Source organism: Pyrus communis, chromosome 4, assembly GCF_041283825.1.
Source record: "Pyrus communis isolate YQ-2024b chromosome 4, ASM4128382v1, whole genome shotgun sequence".
NCBI lineage: Eukaryota > Viridiplantae > Streptophyta > Magnoliopsida > Rosales > Rosaceae > Pyrus > Pyrus communis.
The window spans coordinates 15,041,038-15,063,193 of NC_142568.1; the positions used below are offsets into that span (position 1 = coordinate 15,041,038).

Here is a 22,156-nt window from a genome sequence, read left to right on the forward strand (position 1 = left end):
AAAACAGTCTCCAACCAAAGGTCATAGGGCCAAACATAATTTATTATTTAAATTTAAAACTACAACTTATATTTAAAAACTACAACTAAAATTTAAAAACGATAAATTAAATTTAAAAACTACAAATTAAATTCGAAAACAACATTAACTTAGATTTAAAAATTACAACAACTTAAATTTAATATCCATAATCAACATCATCTTCATCATCCGCCATCGTAGGAGTATAGTCAGAGGTAAACAACTACTGTTGGCTCATAGTTTCTTTTCTTTTCTTTTTTTTCCTATTAAAATAGGCCTTACTCATTGGAGTGTAATTCGAAGTGCTCATTTCCATATTTTTATCATCCATCTTTTCTTGTATTTGTTTTACCCGTTCTTCATGCCTACACTTCCTTTCTTCCGCCTCAAGGGCATTTTGCTCCACCAATAATCACAATGAGGCCACCACTTTATGTTGAGCGGCATAATCATCATTTGTCTTGCCCTTTTCCTTCAACCTTCACGCCTTGTTTCATCCTATAGCCCTAGGTATGGAACCTTCACCCGAAGACGGATTTTTTACCCTTGTTTGTTGAATGGTTGGAGATCCATCTTTATCCATATCTGCAGCTGAGGATACAGTTCCGAACACCGGCGTAGGAGCTCTCAGTGGTGGATCTTCAAATAACACCCACCCTTTACAAATTTCCCAACAACTGTGAAACTGAAAGAGTTTCGAGCTGCTCTCCATATACAATTCCTCCGCTTGGTGTACCTAGAAAAAAATTAAAGGAAATTAATTTATGAAATTAAATGTAATATAATTAAATATTTAAAATAAATTGTGAAAACACTTACTTCGTCATAGTAATTAGCGCCGCTTTCATGTCTACTTTTGGTTGCTAACAATGCTTGATGCCATTTGTTCAAACTTCGGTGAAGATGTTTCTTCCATCTTGAAGAACAACTCTGGCGGTTTCGAATATTCACTGGAGTAGTGCCTTCATAGAACTCTAAGGCCATCTCCAACCGAGGGCTTGCCAAAGGGCTTGTTTTAGCCCTCTGGCCCTCCAAGATTCTCCAAGATATTAATATTTTAATGAACAGTACAGGGCCATATTTGCCTCCGTCTCCAACCGAGGGCTAGAGGGCTCGTTTTAGCCTTACCACAAAAAACCGTCTCTAATCGAGGGCCAAAGGGCCAACCATAATTTATTATTTAAATTTAAAAACTACAACAACTTAAATTTAAAAACAACAACTTAAATTTAAAAACTATAACTTATATTTAAAAATTACAACTAAAATTTAAAAACAACAAATTAAATTTAAAAACTACAAATTAAATTCGAAAACAACATTAACTTAAATTTAAAAACTAAAACAACTTAAATGTAATATCCATAATCAACATCATCTTCATCATCCGTCATCGTAGGAGTATAGTCAAAGGTAAACAACTGCCGTCAACTCATAATTTCTTTTTTTTTTCCTATCAAAATAGGCCTTACTCATTGGAGTGCAATTCGAAGTGTTCATTTCCATATTCTTATCATCCATCTTTTCTTGTATTTGTTTTGCCCGTTCTTCATGCCTACGCTTCATTTCTTCAGCCTCAAGGGCATTTTGCTCCACCAATAATCGCAATGAGGCCGCCACTTCATGTTGAGCGGCGTAATTATCATTTGCCTTACCCTTTTCCTTCAACCTTCGCGCCTTTTTTCGTCCCATAGCCCTAGGTTGGAACCTTCACCCGAAGACGGATTTTCTACCCTTTTTTGTTGAATGGTTGGAGATCCATCTTCATCCATATCTACAGCTGAGGATGCAGTTTCGAACACCAGCGTAGGAGCTCTCTTTGGTGGATCTTCAAATAACATCCACCCTTTACAAATTTCCCAACAACTGTGAAACTGAAAGGGTTTTGAGCTGCTCTACATATACAATTCCTCCGCTTGGTGTACCTAGAAAAAAAAATTAAAGGAAATTAATTTATGAAATTAAATGTGATATAATTAAATATTTAAAATAAATTGTGAAAACACTTACTTCGTCGTAGTAATTAGCGCCGCTTTCATGTATACTTGCGGCTGCTAACAATGCTTGATGCCATTTGTTCAAATTTGGGTGAAGATGTTTATTCCATCTTAAAGAACAACTCTCGTGGTTTCGAATATTCACTGGAGTGGTGCCTTCATAGAACTCTAAGTATTTTTTGGACACACGAGTTCAAACACCGTCATTTGTTTGACAATTCCCCCTCACACTATCTTCCGACACCCATCTATAAGCCTTGCAAAGAGCTTCATCTTCTTTTCGGGTCCAAGCCCTACCTTTCATTGCAGAAGAGGTCATTTCAAAATTATTAAAAAAATTGAAGGATAGATTTTTGAAAGGGGAAGGAAAATATGAGAATTGAAATGGTAGGAATGGTGAAAATTTTGTGAGGAATGGTTTAGGTAATTATAGGAAAAAAATAGAATTTTTTTTAAAAGAAAAAAGGCCCAAAAAACCCTAAAAAAAAATTAAAAAATTTGAATCCAACGGTAACTGGCGCTAGCTAGCCGTTGGATTCAAAATTATTTTTAAAAATTCATGTCGGTTATAACCAACAGGATTTCCAGTTTTTTTGGCCAGCCAAGCCACCAGCCCTCCAACCCTCTAGCCCTCTCCGATTCTGTGGGGCTCTCTAAGATTCCACAGCCCTCTGGCCTAGCCCTCGATTGGAGACGGTTTTCAGGTTATTTTCGGTCCTCTGGCCCTCTGGACCCTTCGGTTAGAGATGACCTAAGTATTTTTTGGACACACGAGTCCAAACACCGTCATTTGTTTGCCAATTCCCCCTCACACTATCTTCCGACACCCATCTACAAGCTTTGCAAAGAGCTTCATCTTCTTTTTGGGTCCAAACCCTACCTTTCACTGCAGATAAGGCCATTTCAAAATTATTAAAAAAAATTGAAGGATAGAGTTTTGAAAGAGGAAGGAAAATATGAGAATTGAAATGATGTAGGAATGGTGAAAATTTTGTGAGGAATGGTTTATGTATTTATAGGAAATTTAAAAAAAAAAAGCCCAAAAAACCTAAAAAAACAAAAAATAAAAATAAAAATAAAAAATGAATCCAACGGTAACTGGCGCCAGCTAACAACGCCATGGCATGTTTGGAACTGTTTTTGAACGGTCTAGCAACGGTTTTGACTACATTTGACATAAAAACTTTAAAATGCTAATGGATCACTAAAGCATTTTTCGAAAATGCCCTTGGTAGGTGCTTCTTTATGAAGCACTTCCAACTGTTTTCTAGGCCCTTATGAGCGTAAGTGTTTTTCGACAAAAACAATTCCAAGAGGAAGAAGATACAAGTGACGGAGTAAAGGGGACATCGATGGCAACATCCCCAGCCAATATAGTACATTGCAATATGGAAAAATACTTGCACATAACACTATATTATTGGCAAAAAACGATACGGTACTGTAATTAAATGTGTATTTGCAACTTGTCCATCCTTCCCACCAAAAGGGCCCGGATTGGGTCATCCAAGTCTACTAGATGAGAGCTGACTATCTTTGGTTCTCACATTTAGTAGCTAGCAGTAGCAATCTCACAATGCTTGGAGTCCTACATTTCCCAGTGCTTTCATATTTGTTCATTGAAGAACCCAAATTGATTGTAAGGATAAAGACCTACCGGGGAGCTAGAGACTAATATGGTCTTCCCATTCCTTGCTAGACACTGGGAGCAGCGGCCTATTTGTCACTGGCTATCATTCAACCAAGATTAAGTTCTATGGGATAAACATATTGTGTATTCGTGTTTCGTATGCATTCCTGTAAAGAAACTCCGTTTCTAATCTCACAGCCAAAATACAGAAAAAAAACAGAGAGAGAGAGAGTTTCTTTGAACAATATCTTAATTCCTAAGCATGCATTACTAATTAAGTAATTAGTTTTTTTTCTTTTTTTATTTTTTGGTTAGAAGTAATTAGCGTTCTAATCTCTGAAAATGTATAGTTTGAACTAATAAATGCATTTGTTTAATTGTTTTTTCTAAAGTTAATAGAAAATTGTGGATTTCTACAGAAAGAGTCACACTCTAAACCGTGACATGTTGTTAATGTATGAATTGATAGGTAGGCCCCAATAGGGCCGCCCTATAGGTGTAGAAAAATAAGCATGATTCTAAATCAACAAAACAGCCTGAATGAGGACAAGGTGCGATTGAGAGTTGGATACCACATGTTCGGAACTGTTTTTGAAAGGTCTAACAACGTGTTTTGACCACTAGAAGCAGTTTTAATTACCTTTAACATAAAAACTTAAAATTGTAACCCGATCACAAAACATTTTTTGAAAATACACTTGGCAGGTTCTTTTTCAGAAAACACTTCCAAGTTTTTTTTCTAAGCACTTGATTTTAATTGTTTCTAATGAATGTACTTTTGGTAGAAACTCATAAAGTAGAAGTATTTTTTGACAAAAACAATCCTAAGAAGAAGAACTTACAAGGGATGGAGTAAAGGAGCATTGATGCCATCAACTCCAGACACAATATGGAAAAATACTTACACGTAACACTATATTATTAACAACTATAGTACTAAAAGGTGCATATGCAACTTGTGAGTCATCCCCACCAAAAGGTCCCGAATTTGGTTCTCCTTAAGTCTTCTGCTCAATGGGAGCTCACTATTTGTGTGGTCCTCACATTGACTAGCTAGCTATCTCGTACTGCTTGGAGTTCTACTTTTCTGTGTACTTTTTGCTTTCGGGTCATTTGAACAAGGATTTGGATCCCATCTTCAGATTTTAAAGATCTTCACATCTTAGCCATTCATTTTGTATCGTGCGGTCAGAAATTATTTAATTTTTTTATTTAAAATTAAACACAAATACTACTTGATGAAAAGTTGAACCATTCAAACGCGTAAATCTGAGTTAAGTCTAGCAATCACTCTAATACAATGCAATATGAAAAAAAATACTTGCACATAACACTATATTATTGGTAACAAATGCCACGGTAGTGTAATTAAAGGTGCATGTGCAACTTGTGCGTCCTTCCCACCAAAAGGGCCAGTATTTGGTCATCCAAGTCTGCTAGATGATAGCAGACTATCTTTGGTCCTCACATTTGCTCGCTAGCAGTAGCAATCTCATAATGCTTGGAGTTCTACTTTTCCTAGTGATTTAAAATTTGTTCATTGAAGAACCACTCGTTGATTCCACAGTGGTAGGGCCTGTAATTAAACCCAAATTGATTGTGAGGATAAAGACCTACCAGGGAGCTAGACTAATTTGGTCTTCCCATTCATTGCTAGACACCGTGGGAGCTGCGGCCTACTTGTCACTTGCTATCATTTAACCAAGACATGTTCTACGGGATACAAATACCGTGTATTTGTGTTTCGTATGCATTCCTGTAAACAAAACTTGGTTTCTAATTTCACAGCCAAAATAGAAAAAAAAACAGAGAGAGAGATTCTTATTTGCCATCTGTACTGTGGTAGGGATGGAGCATGCACGTACTAGTCATGGTAGGCTGAGTTTGTTTAAACTCTTTCATGGCTTCATTCTTTTATGCATGAGCACATGTCTTGAATCTGCAACACTCCCCAGCAGTAGCACTAGCCTGGGAAATGAAACCGATCGCTTGGCGCTGCTTGACTTCAAGAGAAGAATCACTCAAGATCCTCTCCATGTCATGAACTCGTGGAATGATTCCGTCCATTTTTGCAGTTGGGCTGGCGTTAAGTACAACCATTCTACCAAAAGAGTTCTGACCTTGGAACTGGAGTCTCAGAAATTGGTAGGTTCCATACCACCTTCTATTGGAAACCTTACTTATCTTACAGCCATCATTCTGGCAAACAACAGGTTTCATGGTGAAGTTCCTCAAGACATGGGTCGTCTACAAAGCCTTCAACATCTAAACCTGTCTCTCAATTCATTCAGTGGGAAAATCCCAGAGAATATATCTCATTGTACACAATTGAGAATTCTTAGTGTCGACTCCAATAGTCTTATTGGGCAGATTCCGCACCAATTCAGTTCATTGTTGAATTTGAATATTCTATAGGTTGATCAGAACAATCTCACTGGAACCATCCGGTACTGGATGGGAAACTTATCTTCTTTGTACAGTCTTGCTCTTGCCAAAAACAATTTTGAAGGAAGCATACCTAATGAGCTCAAGCGTCTAACCGTCTTGCAAGTACTCTTCCTTTCGGTGAATAATCTATCTGGTATGATCCCTTCTTCGATTTATAATATTTCTTCCATAACACGTTTTGCTGTTACCCAAAACAATCTACACGGAGAGCTACCACCAAATGTAGGCATTACTCTTCCAAATCTCAAAACATTTCACGGTGCATATAACAAATTCATAGGGAAAATTCCTATATCATTGTCAAATGCCTCTAGACTTCAGGTTCTTGATTTTATTGGAAATGGTTTCACTGGACCACTCCCAGCAAAAAGTCTAGGAAGCTTGCAAAGCTTGGTCCAACTAAAATTAGGTAGCAATGGACTGGGAAGTAGGACAACCGGCGACTTAAATTTTCTCAGCTTCATGTCCAATTGTACTAGCTTGCAGGAGTTGTCTCTTGACAACAACCAGTTTGGAGGTGAATTGCCAGAATCCTTATCCAACCTTTCTACCCAATTAACAATTCTTACTCTGGGGATAGATTGGATAAATGGAAGAATTCCTACAGGCATTGGCAATCTTGTAAACTTGACACTTCTTGGAATGAGTAATAACTATTTCAGTGGTAGTATTCCTAAAGAAATTGGGAGGTTTCAGAAGTTAGAGGAGCTAGATTTGGACGTCAACAAATTTTCTGGGCCAATCCCATCATCCTTAGGTAACTTGACTTCATTGACAGCGCTCCACATGGATCGCAATGGATTTGAGGGAAGAATACCTCCGAGTCTAGGAAACTGCCAACGTCTACTATTGCTTGACCTTTCTAGGAACAATCTAACAGGCACCATACCTGAAGAGCTTTTTCAGATTTCTTCCTTCTCAATATATTTGAGCATGTCTTACAATCAGTTGACAGGTCCACTACCATCTGAAGTTGGAAATATGGTACATCTGGCAGAGCTATATGTATCAGGAAACAAGTTATCAGGTTAAATCCCCACAAGCCTTGGCGGTTGTAGTATGTTGGTGCTCTTGCATTTGAAAGGTAACGAGTTTCAAGGAATAATTCCTCAATCTCTCAAAAGTTTAACAAGCCTGGAAGAAATTGATCTTTCGAGTAATAACTTATCCGGTCAGATTCCGGAATTTCTAGGCAAATTTAGATTTCTTAGTCATCTCAACCTTTCATATAATGATTTTGAGGGTAAAATGCCTGATGAAGGAATCTTTTCAAATGCAACTGGTCTTTCAATTCTTGAAAATCCTAAGCTTTGTGGTGGCAGCTCGAAATTACATTTACCTGCATGCCCCAACATAAAGCCTCACTCATCTAGAGGATTGCTTGCTCGAAAAGTAGTCATCTCGGTAGCTTGTGCACTTGCCTTCATAATTGGTATGTTATGCTTTATTGTTGCTCGTTCAATGCTTAAGAGGCCAAGGGGTATACCTGTAACCTCATGTTCTTGTAAAGATTGGAAATCAGGTGTCTCTTACTCAGAAATTGTTCAATCAACTGACGGGTTCTCTAGAGAAAATCTGATTGGTTCTGGAAGTTTTGGTTCTGTTTACAAAGGACTAGTCCCTGGTGATGGAACTCTAGTTGTAGTTAAGGTATTAAACCTTCAACAACAAGGAGCATCCAAGAGTTTTATGGATGAATGCAAAGCTTTGAAAAGCGTAAGGCACCGTAATCTTCTGAAGATCATAATTGCATGCTCAAGCATTGACAACCAGCATCAAGATTTCAAAAGTCTAGTTTTTGAGTACATGGTAAATGGAAGCCTAGATATGTGGTTGTATTCGAGAAACGATGAGCACACTCAGAGTAAGAGATTGAGCCTTGTCCAAAGACTTAATATTGCAATTGATGTTGCTTCTTCATTGGATTATCTCCACCACCATTGTGAAACTTGAATTGTTCATTGTGACATGAAGCCAAATAACGTTCTTCTTGACGAAAATATGGTAGCTCATGTTGGTGACTTTGGTTTAGCAAGGTTCCTCTTGGAGGCGTCTGACGATCCTTCTCAAAGTCAAACCATGGCAATCAGGTTAAAGGGATCGATAGGCTACATTCCTCCAAGTATGAGTTTCTATCACTTTCAATGTCTTCTCTTCCTAATAACTTATCACCAAGCCAAATTATGTCATAATGTATGTATTGAATGGCAGAGTATGGCATGGGAGGCCAAGTTTCCATCCTTGGAGATGTTTATAGTTTTGGAATACTATTGCTAGAAATGTTCATAGGAAGACGACCTACCGATGGCATGTTCAAAGATGGTTTGAGCATTCACTGCCATGGCGATGCCTGACCACGCCATGGACATAGTTGACCCTTTGTGGCTCATCGAATGTGAAGATACAGATGCTGATGGAAGCCCAGTTTAGGCAAGATGGTTGAAGGAATGCTCAGTTTCAGTGATGCAAATTGGAATCTCATGCTCTGCGATATCACCATCAGAGCGGATGCTTATGGATGTTGTTGTCAACAAACTAAAGAAAATTAGAGATTCCTACCTCAATCTAAGAGGTAGAGGCTTGAAATATAAATGTGAGAGTTCCATTCTCCCTGACCCCATGGTCTAAGAAAATTATGGTAGTTCGATCTTTATCTAATGGTGGAGGACTTGATTGAATGGTGGGCAACCACAATTTTCTTCGAACAGGTATAAGATAAGGAGACTGATAAATGTCAGGTTAAGTTTGTTACGTATTTAATCTCATCTCGTCTGTGTGCAAGAAATCTCATCTCGTATATGTATCAAATTTGTGTGACATCATGTAAGGTTGAACTCAGCACTTTATATAGTAGAATAAAGAAAGAATGTGTAATCCTTTTTATTGGCTGAATCGGATGTAACTTAATTTGCTTTCTAGCTTAATTGGTCTTATTAGTCTCAATCATATTGTTTATGGTTAATTTTCAATGGCAGTCTGAGTTCACTGATGCAATTCTCTCACCATATCATTTGAATGTCTCACAGATAACACAAAAATCTGTACTGTTACCTGTGAAACTTTCTCCAAGAACCGAAGACAGTTTTAGTGCCAAACCCGTAAGTTAAAACATGAATGAATTGATAACACCGTGAAACTTTCTCCATATTATGGCTTGTAATTATAAAACAAAGGTTAAAAGAGATTATTGGCAACAGGACTTGGGATTAAAAGAAAGAATGGAATACCCATTCCTGCAAAAGAAATGAACATTTCTGCTCCTGGGTTGAATCCAGTAAACAAAAACACGGCCTTATAAAAAGACATAACGTATACCATGCAAATTCCTGAAGTTCCGCCCAACGGCATGATAATACATAATCCTATATTCTCATTTTATCATGTCTCAAAGCAATTCTACTGATAAATGTGAGGTTAGTTTGTTACATAATTAGCCTCCTCAAAATCACAGAGGAACAAAGAGAAGATGGTCACTATGGCTGTTCTTGGACGTTGATTCTAACGAAGAAGAAAGACTCCATTTTTCAATTGACCAACTTTCCATTTTTCCTTTTCTTTTTTCTTTTTAATTGTTGTATAATCAGGTGTCTCCTAGCATTTAATTAATAAGGGGATGGTGTATTAACTCAACCAATACTTTTTATACCATATGTTTGACACTGTAATATATATATATATATATATATATATATTTATTTTAAATTCACTATAAATTCATACAACATTTGAAAGATATTTCATAAAGTATTCCGAATTTACTTACATTCGCCTATCTGTCTAATCGGCCTAGGTCTCATCTGGATGCTAGGTCCTCGCCCGCTACCCTATTAACACCTAACGTATCTTCATTAAGACCACCCGATATTAAAATTTTGGACTTGCCCTTGCCCAGGACCACCTGGCAGGGTCCATGAAATGGATCCTCCTCTTTGAACTATATCTTAATTCCTAAGCATGCATGCATTACTAATTAAGTAATTAGCGATATTTTTTTTTGGTCAGAAGTAATTAGTGTTCTAATCTCTGAAAATGTATAGTTTGAACTAATAAATGCATTATTTAATTGCTTTTCTAAAGTTAGCAGAAAATTGTGGATTTCCACAGAAAGTCGCACTCTAAACTGTGACATGTTGTAAATGTACGAATTGATAGGTACGCCCTATAGGTGTAGAAAAATAAGTATGAATCTAAATCAACAAAACAGCCTGAACAAGGACAAGGTGCGATTGAGAGTTGGATGCGACATGTTCGAAACTGTTTTTCGAAACGTCTAACAACATGTTTGGACAACTAGGAGCACTTTTAATTACCCTTAACATAAAAACTTAAAATTGTAACCGGATCACAAAATATTTTTTGAAAATACACTTGGTAGGTTCTTTTTCAGAAAACACTTCCGAGTTTTTTTTTTCTAAGCACTTGATTTTAATGTGTTTCTAATAAATGTACTTTTAGTAGAAACTCTTATGAGTATAAGTGTTTATTTTTTATTTTTTATTTTTTCTGACAAAAACAATCCTAAGAGCAAGAACTTACAAGGGATGGAGTAAAGGGGACATTGATGCCATCATCTCCGGGCACAATATGGAACTTGTGCGTACTAAAAGGTGCATATGCCACTTTTGAGTCATCCCCACCAAAAGGTTCTCCATAAGTCTTTTGCTTGATGGGAGCTCACTATTTGTGTGGTCCTTACATTGACTAGCTAGCTATCTCGTACTGCTTGGAGTTCTACTTTTTCTTGTACTTTTTTCTTTCGGGTCATTTGAACAAGGACAAAACTGAGGCTCAATGAACACGTAAACTTTACTTTAGTCTTAATCAATTGAAAAAAAAAAACATTTGAATCCTTCAAACATGTAAATCTAAATTGAACCCTTCAAACATGTAAATCTAAGGTAAGTCTATCAATCACTTTAACGCACCGTTTTAGTAATTTTATTGTTTGTCACCGATAGGTATAGTTATTTACTTGTTTCATATTAAAGGAAGGTCAAAAGGTCAAATGACCATAATTTTGTATCTGCAATTACAATTCAGAAGAACATGGTAAATGGAAGCCTAGATATTTGGCTATATCCGAGAAATGATGAGAACACTCAGAGAAAGAGATTGAGCCTTGTCCAAAGACTCAATATTGCAATTGACCAGTATGGATCTGCCTCTGTGAACAATGTCTTAATTCCTAAACATGCATGCGTTACTGATTAATTGATCTTTGAAAAGATGGCCAATATATAGTTTGAACTAATAAATGCATTTGTTTAATTGTTTTTCCAAAATTAGCAGAAAAATTGTGGATTTCGACATAAAAATCACACTCTAAACTGTAACATGTTGTTGTTAGTGTATGAATTGAATGAGGACATGGTGCGATCAAGAGTTGGATACGACATGTTTGGAACTGTTTTTGAAAGACCTTTCAACATTTTTTTACAGTAAGGAGCGTTTTAAACTATGTTTAACATAAAAACTTAAAAATGAGATGGTATCACAAAACATTTTTCGAAAATACACTCGGTAGGTGCATCTTACCAATGTTTTTCTTAGCACTTGAATTTATGTGTTTCTAATGAATATACTTTTAGTAGAAACTTTTATAAGCATAAGTATTTTTTTTTTTTTTTTTTTGTGCATCTTACCAATGTTTTTATTAGCACTTGAATTTATGTGTTTCTAATGAATGTATTTTTAGTAGAAACTTTTATAAGCATAAGTATTTTTTTTTATTTTTTTTATTTTTAATTTTTTTTGTGCATCTTACCAATGTTTTTCTTAGCACTTGAATTTATGTGTTTCTAATGAATATACTTTTAGTAGAAACTTTTATAAGCATAAGTATTTTTTTTTTAATTTATTTATTTTTTATTTTTTATAAAAACAATCCTTAGAGAAAGAACTTACAAGTGATGGAGTAAAGCCGATGCCAACATGCCTGGCCAATATAATACAATGTAAAATAGAAAGATACTTGCACATAAGACTATATTATTAACAATAAATGCCACGATAGCGTACTAAAAGGTGCATATGCAACTTGTGCGTCCTTCCCACCAAAAGTTCCCGAATTTGTTTCTCCAAGTCTTTTGCTCGATGGGAGCTCACTATTAGTGTGGTCCTCACATTTACTAGCTTTCTCATACTGCTTGGAGTTCTACTTTTCCCTGTGCTTTTTTCTTTTGGGTCATTTTAACAAGGACAAAACTGAGGCTAAATGAACACGTAAGTCTTACTTCAGTCTTCATCAATTAGAAAATCATTCGAGTCATTTAAATACGTAAATCTTAGTTAAGTCTATCAATCACTTTAACGCACCGCTTTAGTAAATTCACTGTCTATCATTGACATGTATAGTTATTTACTCGTTTCGTATTGAAGTAAGATCAAAAGATCAAATGAACTTAATTTTGTATTTGTACTTACAATTAAGAAAGAATAAGAATAAAACCCATGTTAAACTTTGTTTTTTCCAACATTCTCTGTTTCCTCTTCCTTAATTTGTTCAATGAAGAATAATTGGTTGATTACACAGTGGTAGGGCCTGCAATCACGATGAACTTGACTGTGAGGACAAAGACCTATCGGGATCCGCAGACTAATATGGTCTTCCTATTCCTTGCTCAACACGGTGGGAGCTGTGGTCTACTTTTCAATCAAGATTAGGTTCCACGTGATAAGACATATAATGTCTTCGTGCTTCATACGCATTCCTGTAAGCGAAAATTGGCTACTAATTTCACAGCCAAAAGAGAGAGAAAAACAGAGAGTTTCTTATTTGCGGTCTGTATTTTGGTAGGGATGGAGCATTCACGTCGAACTCATGGCAGGCTGATTTTGTTTAAACTCTTTCATGGCTTCATTCTTTTATGCATGACCACACGTCTGGGATCTGCAGCACTCTCCAGCACTAGTCTTGGAAATGAAACTGATCGCCTGGCGCTGCTCGACTTCAAGAAACACATCACTCAAGATGCTCTCCGTGTCATGAGCGCATGGAATGATTCCATCCATTTCTGCAGTTGGGCGGGCGTTACATGCAACCATTCCACCAAAAGAGTCTTGATTTTGAACCTGCAACATCAAAAATTGGCAGGCTCTTTACCTCCTTCTATAGGAAATCTTTCCTATCTTACTAGAATCAACCTAGGAAGCAACAGCTTTCGTGGTGAAATTCCTCAGGAAATTGGTCGTCTGCAAAGCCTACACGTTCTCAACTTGTCTCACAATTCCTTCAGTGGGAAAATTCCAACCAATTTATCCCAGTGTACACAACTAAAGACGCTTGAGTTTCGTTACAATGAACTTATTGGCTCAATTCCAAAACAACTCAGTTCATTGTCGAAATTAAAGCATCTGGTGCTTTATAACAACAGTCTGACTGGAACCATCCCGAGTTGGATAGGAAACTTTTCTTCTCTGCGTTGGTTAGATTTTGCCGCAAACAATTTTCAAGGAAGCATACCCAATGCGCTTGGGCGGCTAACAAGATTGCAAGCATTCGGACTTGAAGTAAACAATCTCTCTGGTATAATCCCTGCTTCAATCTATAATATTTCTTCCATATACTTGTTTGGTGTTGCTTCAAACCAATTGCATGGAGAGCTACCAACAAATCTCGGCCTTACTCTTCCTAATCTCCAAGAATTTGCCTGTGGCGACAACAAATTCACAGGAAATATTCCTGTATCATTGTCAAATGCTTCTAGACTACAACTTATTGACTTGGCTAAAAATGGTCTTACTGGCACAATCCCAGGTGAAAATCTTGGAACCTTGCGAAGCTTAGTTATACTAAACCTTAATCGCAATAGATTGGGAAGTGGGAAAGCTAACGACCTGAATTTTCTCAAATTCTTGGCTAATTGTACTAGTCTGGAGGTGTTGGGTCTTTCTGAAAATCAATTTGGAGGAGAATTGCCTGTATCCATGTCCAACCTTTCAACCACACTAAGAAATCTTTACCTGGGGACAAATTCGATACATGGAAGCATCCCTTTGGGTATTGGAAATCTAGTAAACTTGGCCCTTGTTAGAATGGGGAATAACTATTTCAGTGGTAGTGTCCCTGAAGAAATCGGGAGGCTTCAGAAATTGAATGAACTATATTTGGACGGCAACACTTTTTCTGGGCCAATCCCGTCATCCCTGGGTAACATGACTTCATTGACAAAACTCTTCCTAGAAGAGAATAGATTTCTGGGAAATATACCACCAAGTCTAGGAGACTGCCACCATCTTCTACTGCTTAACCTTTCCGTCAACAATCTAACAGGCACCATACCTAAAGAGATTTTTGGGCTTTCATCCCTTTCAATTTCTTTGACAATGTCTGACAATCAGTTGACAGGTCCATTGCCATCTGAAGTTGGTCTTTTGGTACATCTAGTAGAGCTAGATTTATCAAGAAACAATTTATCAGCTGAAATTCCCACAAGCCTTGGCAGTTGTATTATGTTGGTGCGCTTGCAATTGGAAGGTAATGAGTTTCAAGGAATAATTCCTCAATCTTTTAAAAGTTTAAGAAGCCTGGAAGAAATTGATCTTTCAAGCAATAACTTATCCGGGCAGATTCCTGAGTTTCTAAGCAAGTTTAGATTTCTTAGGCATCTCAACCTTTCATATAATAATTTTGAGGGTAAAATGCCTGAAGAAGGGATCTTTTCAAATGCAACTGGTCTCTCAATTCTTGGAAATGCTAATCTATGTGGTGGTAGCTCGAAATTACATTTACATGCATGCCCCAACATAAAGCCTCACTCATCTCGAGGACTGCTTGCTCGAAAAGTAGTCATCTCTGTAGCTTGCGCACTTGCCATCATAATTGGTATGTCATGCTTTATTGTTACTCGTTCAATGCTTAAGAGGCCAAGGAGTATATATGTAAGATCACGTTCTTATAAGGATTGGAAAGCAGGTGTCTCTTACTCAGAACTTGTTCAATCAACCGACGGGTTCTCTACGGAAAATTTGATTGGTTCTGGAAGTTTTGGTTCTGTTTACAAAGGAGTAGTCCCCGGTGATGGAACTCTAGTTGCAGTTAAGGTGTTAAACCTTCAACAACAAGGAGCATCCCAGAGTTTTATGGATGAATGCAAAGCTTTGAGAAGCGTAAGGCATCGTAATCTTCTGAAGATCATAACTGCATGCTCAAGCATTGACAACCAAGGTCAAGATTTCAAAAGTCTAGTTTTTGAGTACATGGTAAATGGAAGCCTAGAAATGTGGCTACATCCGAGAAATGACGAGCACACTCAGAGTAAGAGATTGAGCCTTGTCCAAAGACTCAATATTGTAATCGATGTTGCTTCTGCATTGGATTATCTGCACCACCATTGTGAAACTTCAATTGTTCATTGTGATATGAAGCCAAATAATGTTCTTCTAGACGAAGATATGGTAGCTCATGTTGGTGACTTTGGTTTAGCAAGGTTCCTCTTGGAGGCGTCTAATGATCCCGCTCAAAGTCAAACCATATCAACCGGGTTAAAGGGTTCAATAGGCTACATTCCTCCAGGTATGAGTTTCTATCACTTTCAATGCCTTTTCTTCCTAATAACTTATCACCAAGCCAAATTAAGTTCTAACATATGTATTGAATGGCAGAGTATGGCATGGGAGGCCAAGTTTCCATCCTTGGAGATGTTTATAGTTTTGGAATACTATTGCTAGAAATGTTCACAGGAAGACGACCTACAGATGACATGTTCAAAGATGGTTTGAGCATTCACCAGTTCACTGCCATGGCGATGCCTGACCATGCCATGGACATAGTTGACCCATTGCTGCTCGTTGAATGTGACGATGCAGATGTTGATGGAAGCCCAATTCAAGCAAGAAGGTTGGTGGAATGCTCAGTTTCAGTGATGCAAATTGGACTCTCATGCTCTGCCACATCACCGTCAGAGCGAATGCTTATGGGTGCTGTTGTGAACAAATTAAAGACAATTAGATATTCATATCTCAATTTAAGAGGTAGAGGCTAGAAATATAAATGTGAGAGTTCCATTCTCCTAGACCTCGTGGTCCAAGAAAATTATGATCACTCACCGTTTGATCTTCATCCAACGGTGGAGGACATAAGATCGAATGGTGGGAGACCACACTTGAACCTTGTGGTCTAGGATAACGGAATTGATAAATGTGAGGTCAAGTTTGTTAAATAATTAGCCTCGTATCGTCTGTGTGCAAGAAATCATTTGAATAAGGATATTATACGTATCAAATTTGTGTGAGATTATGTAAGGTTGAACTCAACATTTTATATAGTAGAATAAGGAAAGGATGTTTGAATCCTGTTTCTTCCCGTACTTGTTTGTTAAGGAAAGAATGTAACTTAATCAATTGGTAGTTTTTTTAGCTTAATTGATCTTATTAGTCTCAAATCTCAATCTTATTGCTAACGGTTAATTTTCAATGGCAGTCTATGACTCCATTATCTTTATTCCAGTTCACTGCTGCACTTCTCCCACCATGTCATATGAATGTCTCACAGGTAACAAACAACTCTGTACTGTTATTCGTTTCCATTTGACCCTCGATCAGTCACGTTACTAATCCGCATGCTAATATAGGTAGACAAACAAATGTTTTCGCCTTCATGAACCGAAGATGGTTGATGTTAAAAGGTTTCCCTTTTTGATGTTTGAGTCAAAATCTTAAAGTAGCATATCATTTCACAGATATATTTGTAATATAGATCTGATTGCAAATATTCTTCTACACATCGTAACATTAAGAAATTAAAATTATGCATGCTTGTAATTATTAGCAATATAGGACTTGTAACGTTAAGAAATTAAAATTATGTATGCTTGTAATTATTAGCAAAAGGACTTGGGATTAAACGAAAGAATGGAATACCCATTCCTGCACGAGGAATGAACACATTTCTACTCCTGAGTTGAATCAAGTAAATAAAAACACGGCCTCATAAAAAGATATATCGTATACCATGCAAATCCCTAAAGTGCCGCATAACGACATGATACTACATAATCCTATTCTCATTTCATCATGTCTCATAGCAATTCTTCTGACAAAGGGAACCAACAAACCAGGATTACTGGAGAACGCGTATCAAAATTTGACCATTCTGACAGAAGCCTTTGTTCTTCGCAAGGAATGCATTCATTGCCTCGGTTTGAGACGGAAAGACCTGCAACATAGTTTCAAAAAATAAAATAAAAATCAAGTAGGCTAAAAGTATTTCGATATAAAAATCAAGTATACTTGTATGTATATGGAGTGGATCCGTGGCACCACAAAAAACACACAAGTTTTGACACAAGTCTTAGACCATTAGATGTACACATTTTTAATGGTTTAGATACAATCTAATTACTCCAATTAATTTTATTTATTCAAATAATTATGAATTGGGAATAAAATTCTAAAAACCTAATAAGATTTTTATATTCTCCTTCCTATCTCATTAATTGTTTTTCATTAATTTCTCGTTTCTCCATTGACTCTTTCTTCTCCCTCTTCATCATTCATCCTATGTACAGATATTTCCCCTCTTTCTTCTCCATTGATCCTCCCATGGGCATGCTATCTTATTTTCTAATTTTTTTGGTTTTGTTTTTAAATTTCTTCTCCATCTTGGTGATCGAATCTTTCTGCACCAGCTAAATTTTCACACCCGATTCCTTATCTCCCTTGAAATGTTTTGAAAACATACGGAATCGCAGTCCATATAAAATGTTGCACAATGTAGCTAACTAGCAACAGATTAATGCGTCCAGGAATCATCCATTTATTAAAGAAATAATTGAAATTGTTGCAGCCTATAAGCCTCATGCATCCCACGATATTAATTATTTGACTGCAGAACCCTAACTCAATGTAAAATATATGGCCACATTAACCCCTTGAGATTTTAGAAAATTTAAAATTCAACTAAAATGTAAATTCAAATAATATGATGCCAAGTTTTAGGTTCATTACCTAACCTTCAGAAAATAGACATTGTGAACGAAGTATTCATTCTTTTAAAATTCAAATAATTCAATTATATATGTTTTGCTACTGAAGTTGGGTTCATGCCCTTATGGTTAGTGCAATGAGAAGAAAGAGTGAGCGAAAAATATGCAGATGACGGAAAGATAGAAACAAAAGAAAGATAGTAGTCAAGTTCAGAAAAGAAGAAAGAGAGCAGGGTAGAATAATTAATTAATTTTTAAAAAACCTAATGCAAAACTATTTAAATAAAAGAAATTAATTGGACTAATTAGATTACATCTCAACCATTAAATGTGGACAAATCTAATGGTCTAAGATTTGTGTCAAATCTTGTGTAAAAAATATGGTGCCACAGATCCGCCCCCTATATATATAAGCATGTTTCATTTGCAAGCCATTCAGCTTACCTGAAAATTATCTGGAGGGAAGATGAATCATATTCACAACCAGACAAAAACCGTTCTACATCTTATGGAGCCGCAGTTTGAGGGATTTCTTGCAATAAAACCTGATAATAGCAAATGTCCATTTCCAGTGCTTTCAGAAAGATTTTCATCAGGTGATAGCAAATTAATTGTACGATAAAGTGTACATGATTACATTAATAATTATGGCATATACTTGACATAGGGGAAACAATAACTCCAAATTACGAAGACTTAGTCTACATATGATGATATGAACAGATGGAGCCTGTTTCTCTTCGGTCAATAGAATCAATACATATGGCAGCCTTAGTTACCAACTTTCTTGTGAAGGTGCATGCAAACTTACTAAAACAAAAATTCACTACGTTGCCACATGGTAGTTCCAGTGATTCCGTTTTCAAGAAGAAGCAACTCTACCCAGGTAATATTTATGTGTTATCCAGATAAAAAACCTACTTCAACTGTTTAGAGTGTCAAACTGCCTATGGCATATATTGCCTTACAGAAGAATTTAAATTCATTAGGTTCAGCCTCGAAAGCCAAATATTCATCAATCTTCTCTTACTACTTAGTCCATTCTACATAGCAAGCGATTTTGTTGATTGAAGAGTAACTCCAAACACGACCAATTTGATCAAACATTTCATTAAAAATAATAATAAGCATGCAATAGAAAACCTTGACTTACAGTTTTTGCATCATGGGGAGTAAGATTGTCCCACTGCGATCGGTTAGCCAGTCATTCACAAACCTACCATCAGCACACTACGACACAAAATACGTGCGCAACAATTATATCCTATCAAGCATCCATGACATCATTAACCTCTCCAATTTATACAGGCGGCCCTTCCTGGAAATCACCCTAGCTGCATTATCAAAAGTTTGCAATCACTGGAATTGCATGACCCTAACAACCAAAATGCATACCCAAATCATCAACCAAACATTTTTGGAGCACCTAAACAAATTTATCTATTGCATGGCATAACAAATTATCAATCTACTGGCAAATAAACAAAATAGAGAATACGCAATTTACATTCCCATCGGCGTGAAGGCCCGATTTTAATCAACTTTGACATCCTCCAGGCTCAAATTACAGCCCTCCAGCGTATTCATCACATCGGTCTTCAGCGTATACCTCGAGATTCCAAGCAGCTTCCCATACACCAAACCTTAAAAATATCATATGCAACACATTGCCATTGTGACACATTTCATCATTGAATTTAAATACCCAAAATGGAAACGAAATCACAGCCATGCCCACGGCAGGCGATAGGTCAGTTTATAATACCTGTGGTTGGGGTTTGGAGAAAAGGTTCGATCGGTGAAGCATCCTGCGGCTGATCAGACGGCGGGGAGTTCTGAGGCGGGTTTTCGGCTTTTGTTGAGAACCGTCTCCCTGGTTCGCCGAGAAGCATAGAGAGGCCGCGGTTCTGCGGCACGGCCCTACGTACGGCGAGGTTTGACGTGATTACGGCGAGGAGAAAACCGAGCTTCGACACTTTTGCTCTCTTTTGCTTTTTCTCGAGCTTTTGGACATTCACAGTGGCGCCGCGTCATTTTCTCTGCTCTACAGAGGACTAAGGGGAGAGGACGGTGATTGTCGTTTCGAGAAAGTGGAATTAGAGAAATGCCCCGGAATTGTAGCGAAATTATAGATTTTGCCCCTGCCCTATACATAGAGTGCTGCTTTTAGTTCATCCATCTCCAACCGATAGTTAGCCAGAATGCTCGTTTTAGCCCTCTGGTCCTTCAAGATCCTTCAAGATATTAATATTTTAATGAACAGTACAGGGTCATATTTGCCTCCGTCTCCAACCGGGGGCCATAGGGCCAGATGGCTCATTTTAGCCCTGTCACAAAAAAACGGTCTCCAACCTAGGGCCATAGGGCCAAACATAATTTATTATTTAAATTTAAAAACAACAACTTATATTTAAAAACTACAACTAAAATTTAAAAACGACAAATTAAATTTAAAAACTACAAATTAAATTCGAAAACAACATTAACTTAAATTTAAAAACTACAACAACTTAAATTTAATATCCATAATCAACATCATCTTCATCATCCGCCATCGTAGAAGTATAGTCAGAGGTAAACAACTGCCATCGACTCATAATTTCTTTTTTTTTTCCTATCAAAATAGGTCTTACTTATTGGAGTGTAATTCGAAGTGTTCCTTTCCATATTTTTATCATCCATCTCTTCTTGTATTTGTTTGGCCCGTTCTTCATGCCTACACTTCCTTTCCTCCGCCTCAAGGGCATTTTGCTCCACCAATAATCGCAATGAGGCCGCCACTTCATGTTGAGCGGCGCAATCATCATTTGCCTTACCCTTTTCCTTCAACCTTCGCACCTTGTTTCGTCCCATAGCCTTAGGTATGGAACCTTCACCCGAAGGATTTTCTACCCTTGTTTGTTGAATGGTTGGAGATCCATCTTCATCCATTTCTGCAGCTGAGGATACAGTTCCGAACACCAGCGTAGGAGCTCTCAGTGGTGGATCTTCAATTTAAACCCACCCTTTACAAATTTCCCAACAACTGTGAAACTGAAGGGGTTTCGAGCTGCTCTCTATATACAATTCCTCCGCTTGGTGTACCTAGAAAAAAAATTAAAGGAAATTAATTTATGAAATTAAATGTAATACAATTAAATATTTAAAATAAATTATGAAAACACTTACTTCGTCGTAGTAATTAGCGCCGCTTTCATGTCTACTTGCAGCTGCTAACAATGCTTGATGCCATTTGTTCAAACTTGGCTGAAGATGTTTCTTCCATCTTGAGGAACAACTCTCGCGGTTTCGAATATTCACTGGAGTGGTGCCTTCATAGAACTCTAAGTACTTTTTGGACACATGAGTTCAAACATTATCATTTGTTTGACAATTCCCCCTCACACTATCTTCCGACACCCATCTATAAGCCTTGCAAAGAGCTTCATCTTCTTTTCGGGTCCAACCCTACCTTTCACTGCAGACGAGGCCATTTCAAAATTATTAAAAAAAATTGAAGGATAGATTTTTGAAAGAGGAAGGAAAATATGAGAATTGAAATGGTGTAGGAATGGTGAAAATTTTGTGAGGAGTGGTTTAGGTATTTATAGGAAATTAAAAAAAAAAAAAAGGCCCAAAAAATATGATGTTGGGAGAATATGATGTTGGGATTTTTTTTTTTTTTTTTTTGAAGTGAAACGATTATATTGAAGCAAACTCAAAGAGAGTTACATATGTCTTAGAGGAGGAGCTCTTAGATAAGAGTAGGAGGCTCTTCAATCTAAACTAGTTCAATGCTAATTGACAAAGCAAACTTAGCTAAACAATGGGCAACCCCATTACAAAAATGGGGACCAAATCAAACTTAAAATCAATAAAACCAGGAGTAAAATGCAGCACGTCCTTCGCAAGCATTCCCAAATCCGACGAACTAGGAGTAATATGATGTTGGGATCGACTATAATACTTATATGTATTTAATACAATTATTATTTGACGATCATATATAAAACATGTGAATATATATATTTATTACAATCATCATCTGACCGTTGACATAGTCATTGTTTCTTAAGGACTCTAATAATACACGTAAACAGTGGCGGAGCCACATAATATTACCAAGACTACCAATATATACATTTATAGTTTGGTCC

At 37.0% G+C, this 22,156-nt stretch overlaps 1 protein-coding gene and 1 pseudogene across 3 annotated transcripts; both read left to right on the plus strand.

Moving 5' to 3' along the window:
• Positions 1-5,277: 5,277 nt before the first annotated feature.
• Positions 5,278-8,988, plus strand: LOC148697520 (putative receptor-like protein kinase At3g47110; annotated as a pseudogene). The gene is made up of 2 exons (XR_015961635.1): positions 5,278-8,218; positions 8,308-8,988. The product of XR_015961635.1 is annotated as a putative receptor-like protein kinase At3g47110 (transcript).
• A 3,775-nt stretch (positions 8,989-12,763) lies between these two features.
• On the plus strand, positions 12,764-16,399 carry LOC137723603 (LRR receptor-like serine/threonine-protein kinase EFR). 2 transcript variants are annotated; one of them, XM_088692592.1, is made up of 3 exons: positions 12,764-14,920; positions 15,011-15,610; positions 15,700-16,399. In XM_088692592.1, exons 1-3 carry the CDS (start codon positions 12,895-12,897, stop codon positions 16,077-16,079), a joined length of 3,006 nt encoding a protein of 1,001 aa, XP_088548718.1. In that variant the 5' UTR covers positions 12,764-12,894; the 3' UTR covers positions 16,080-16,399. The 2 variants fall into 2 exon arrangements, with proteins under 2 accessions (XP_088548718.1, XP_068318902.2); XM_068462801.2 differs by having other exon boundaries at positions 12,765-15,610.
• The last annotated feature ends 5,757 nt before the right edge of the window (positions 16,400-22,156 follow it).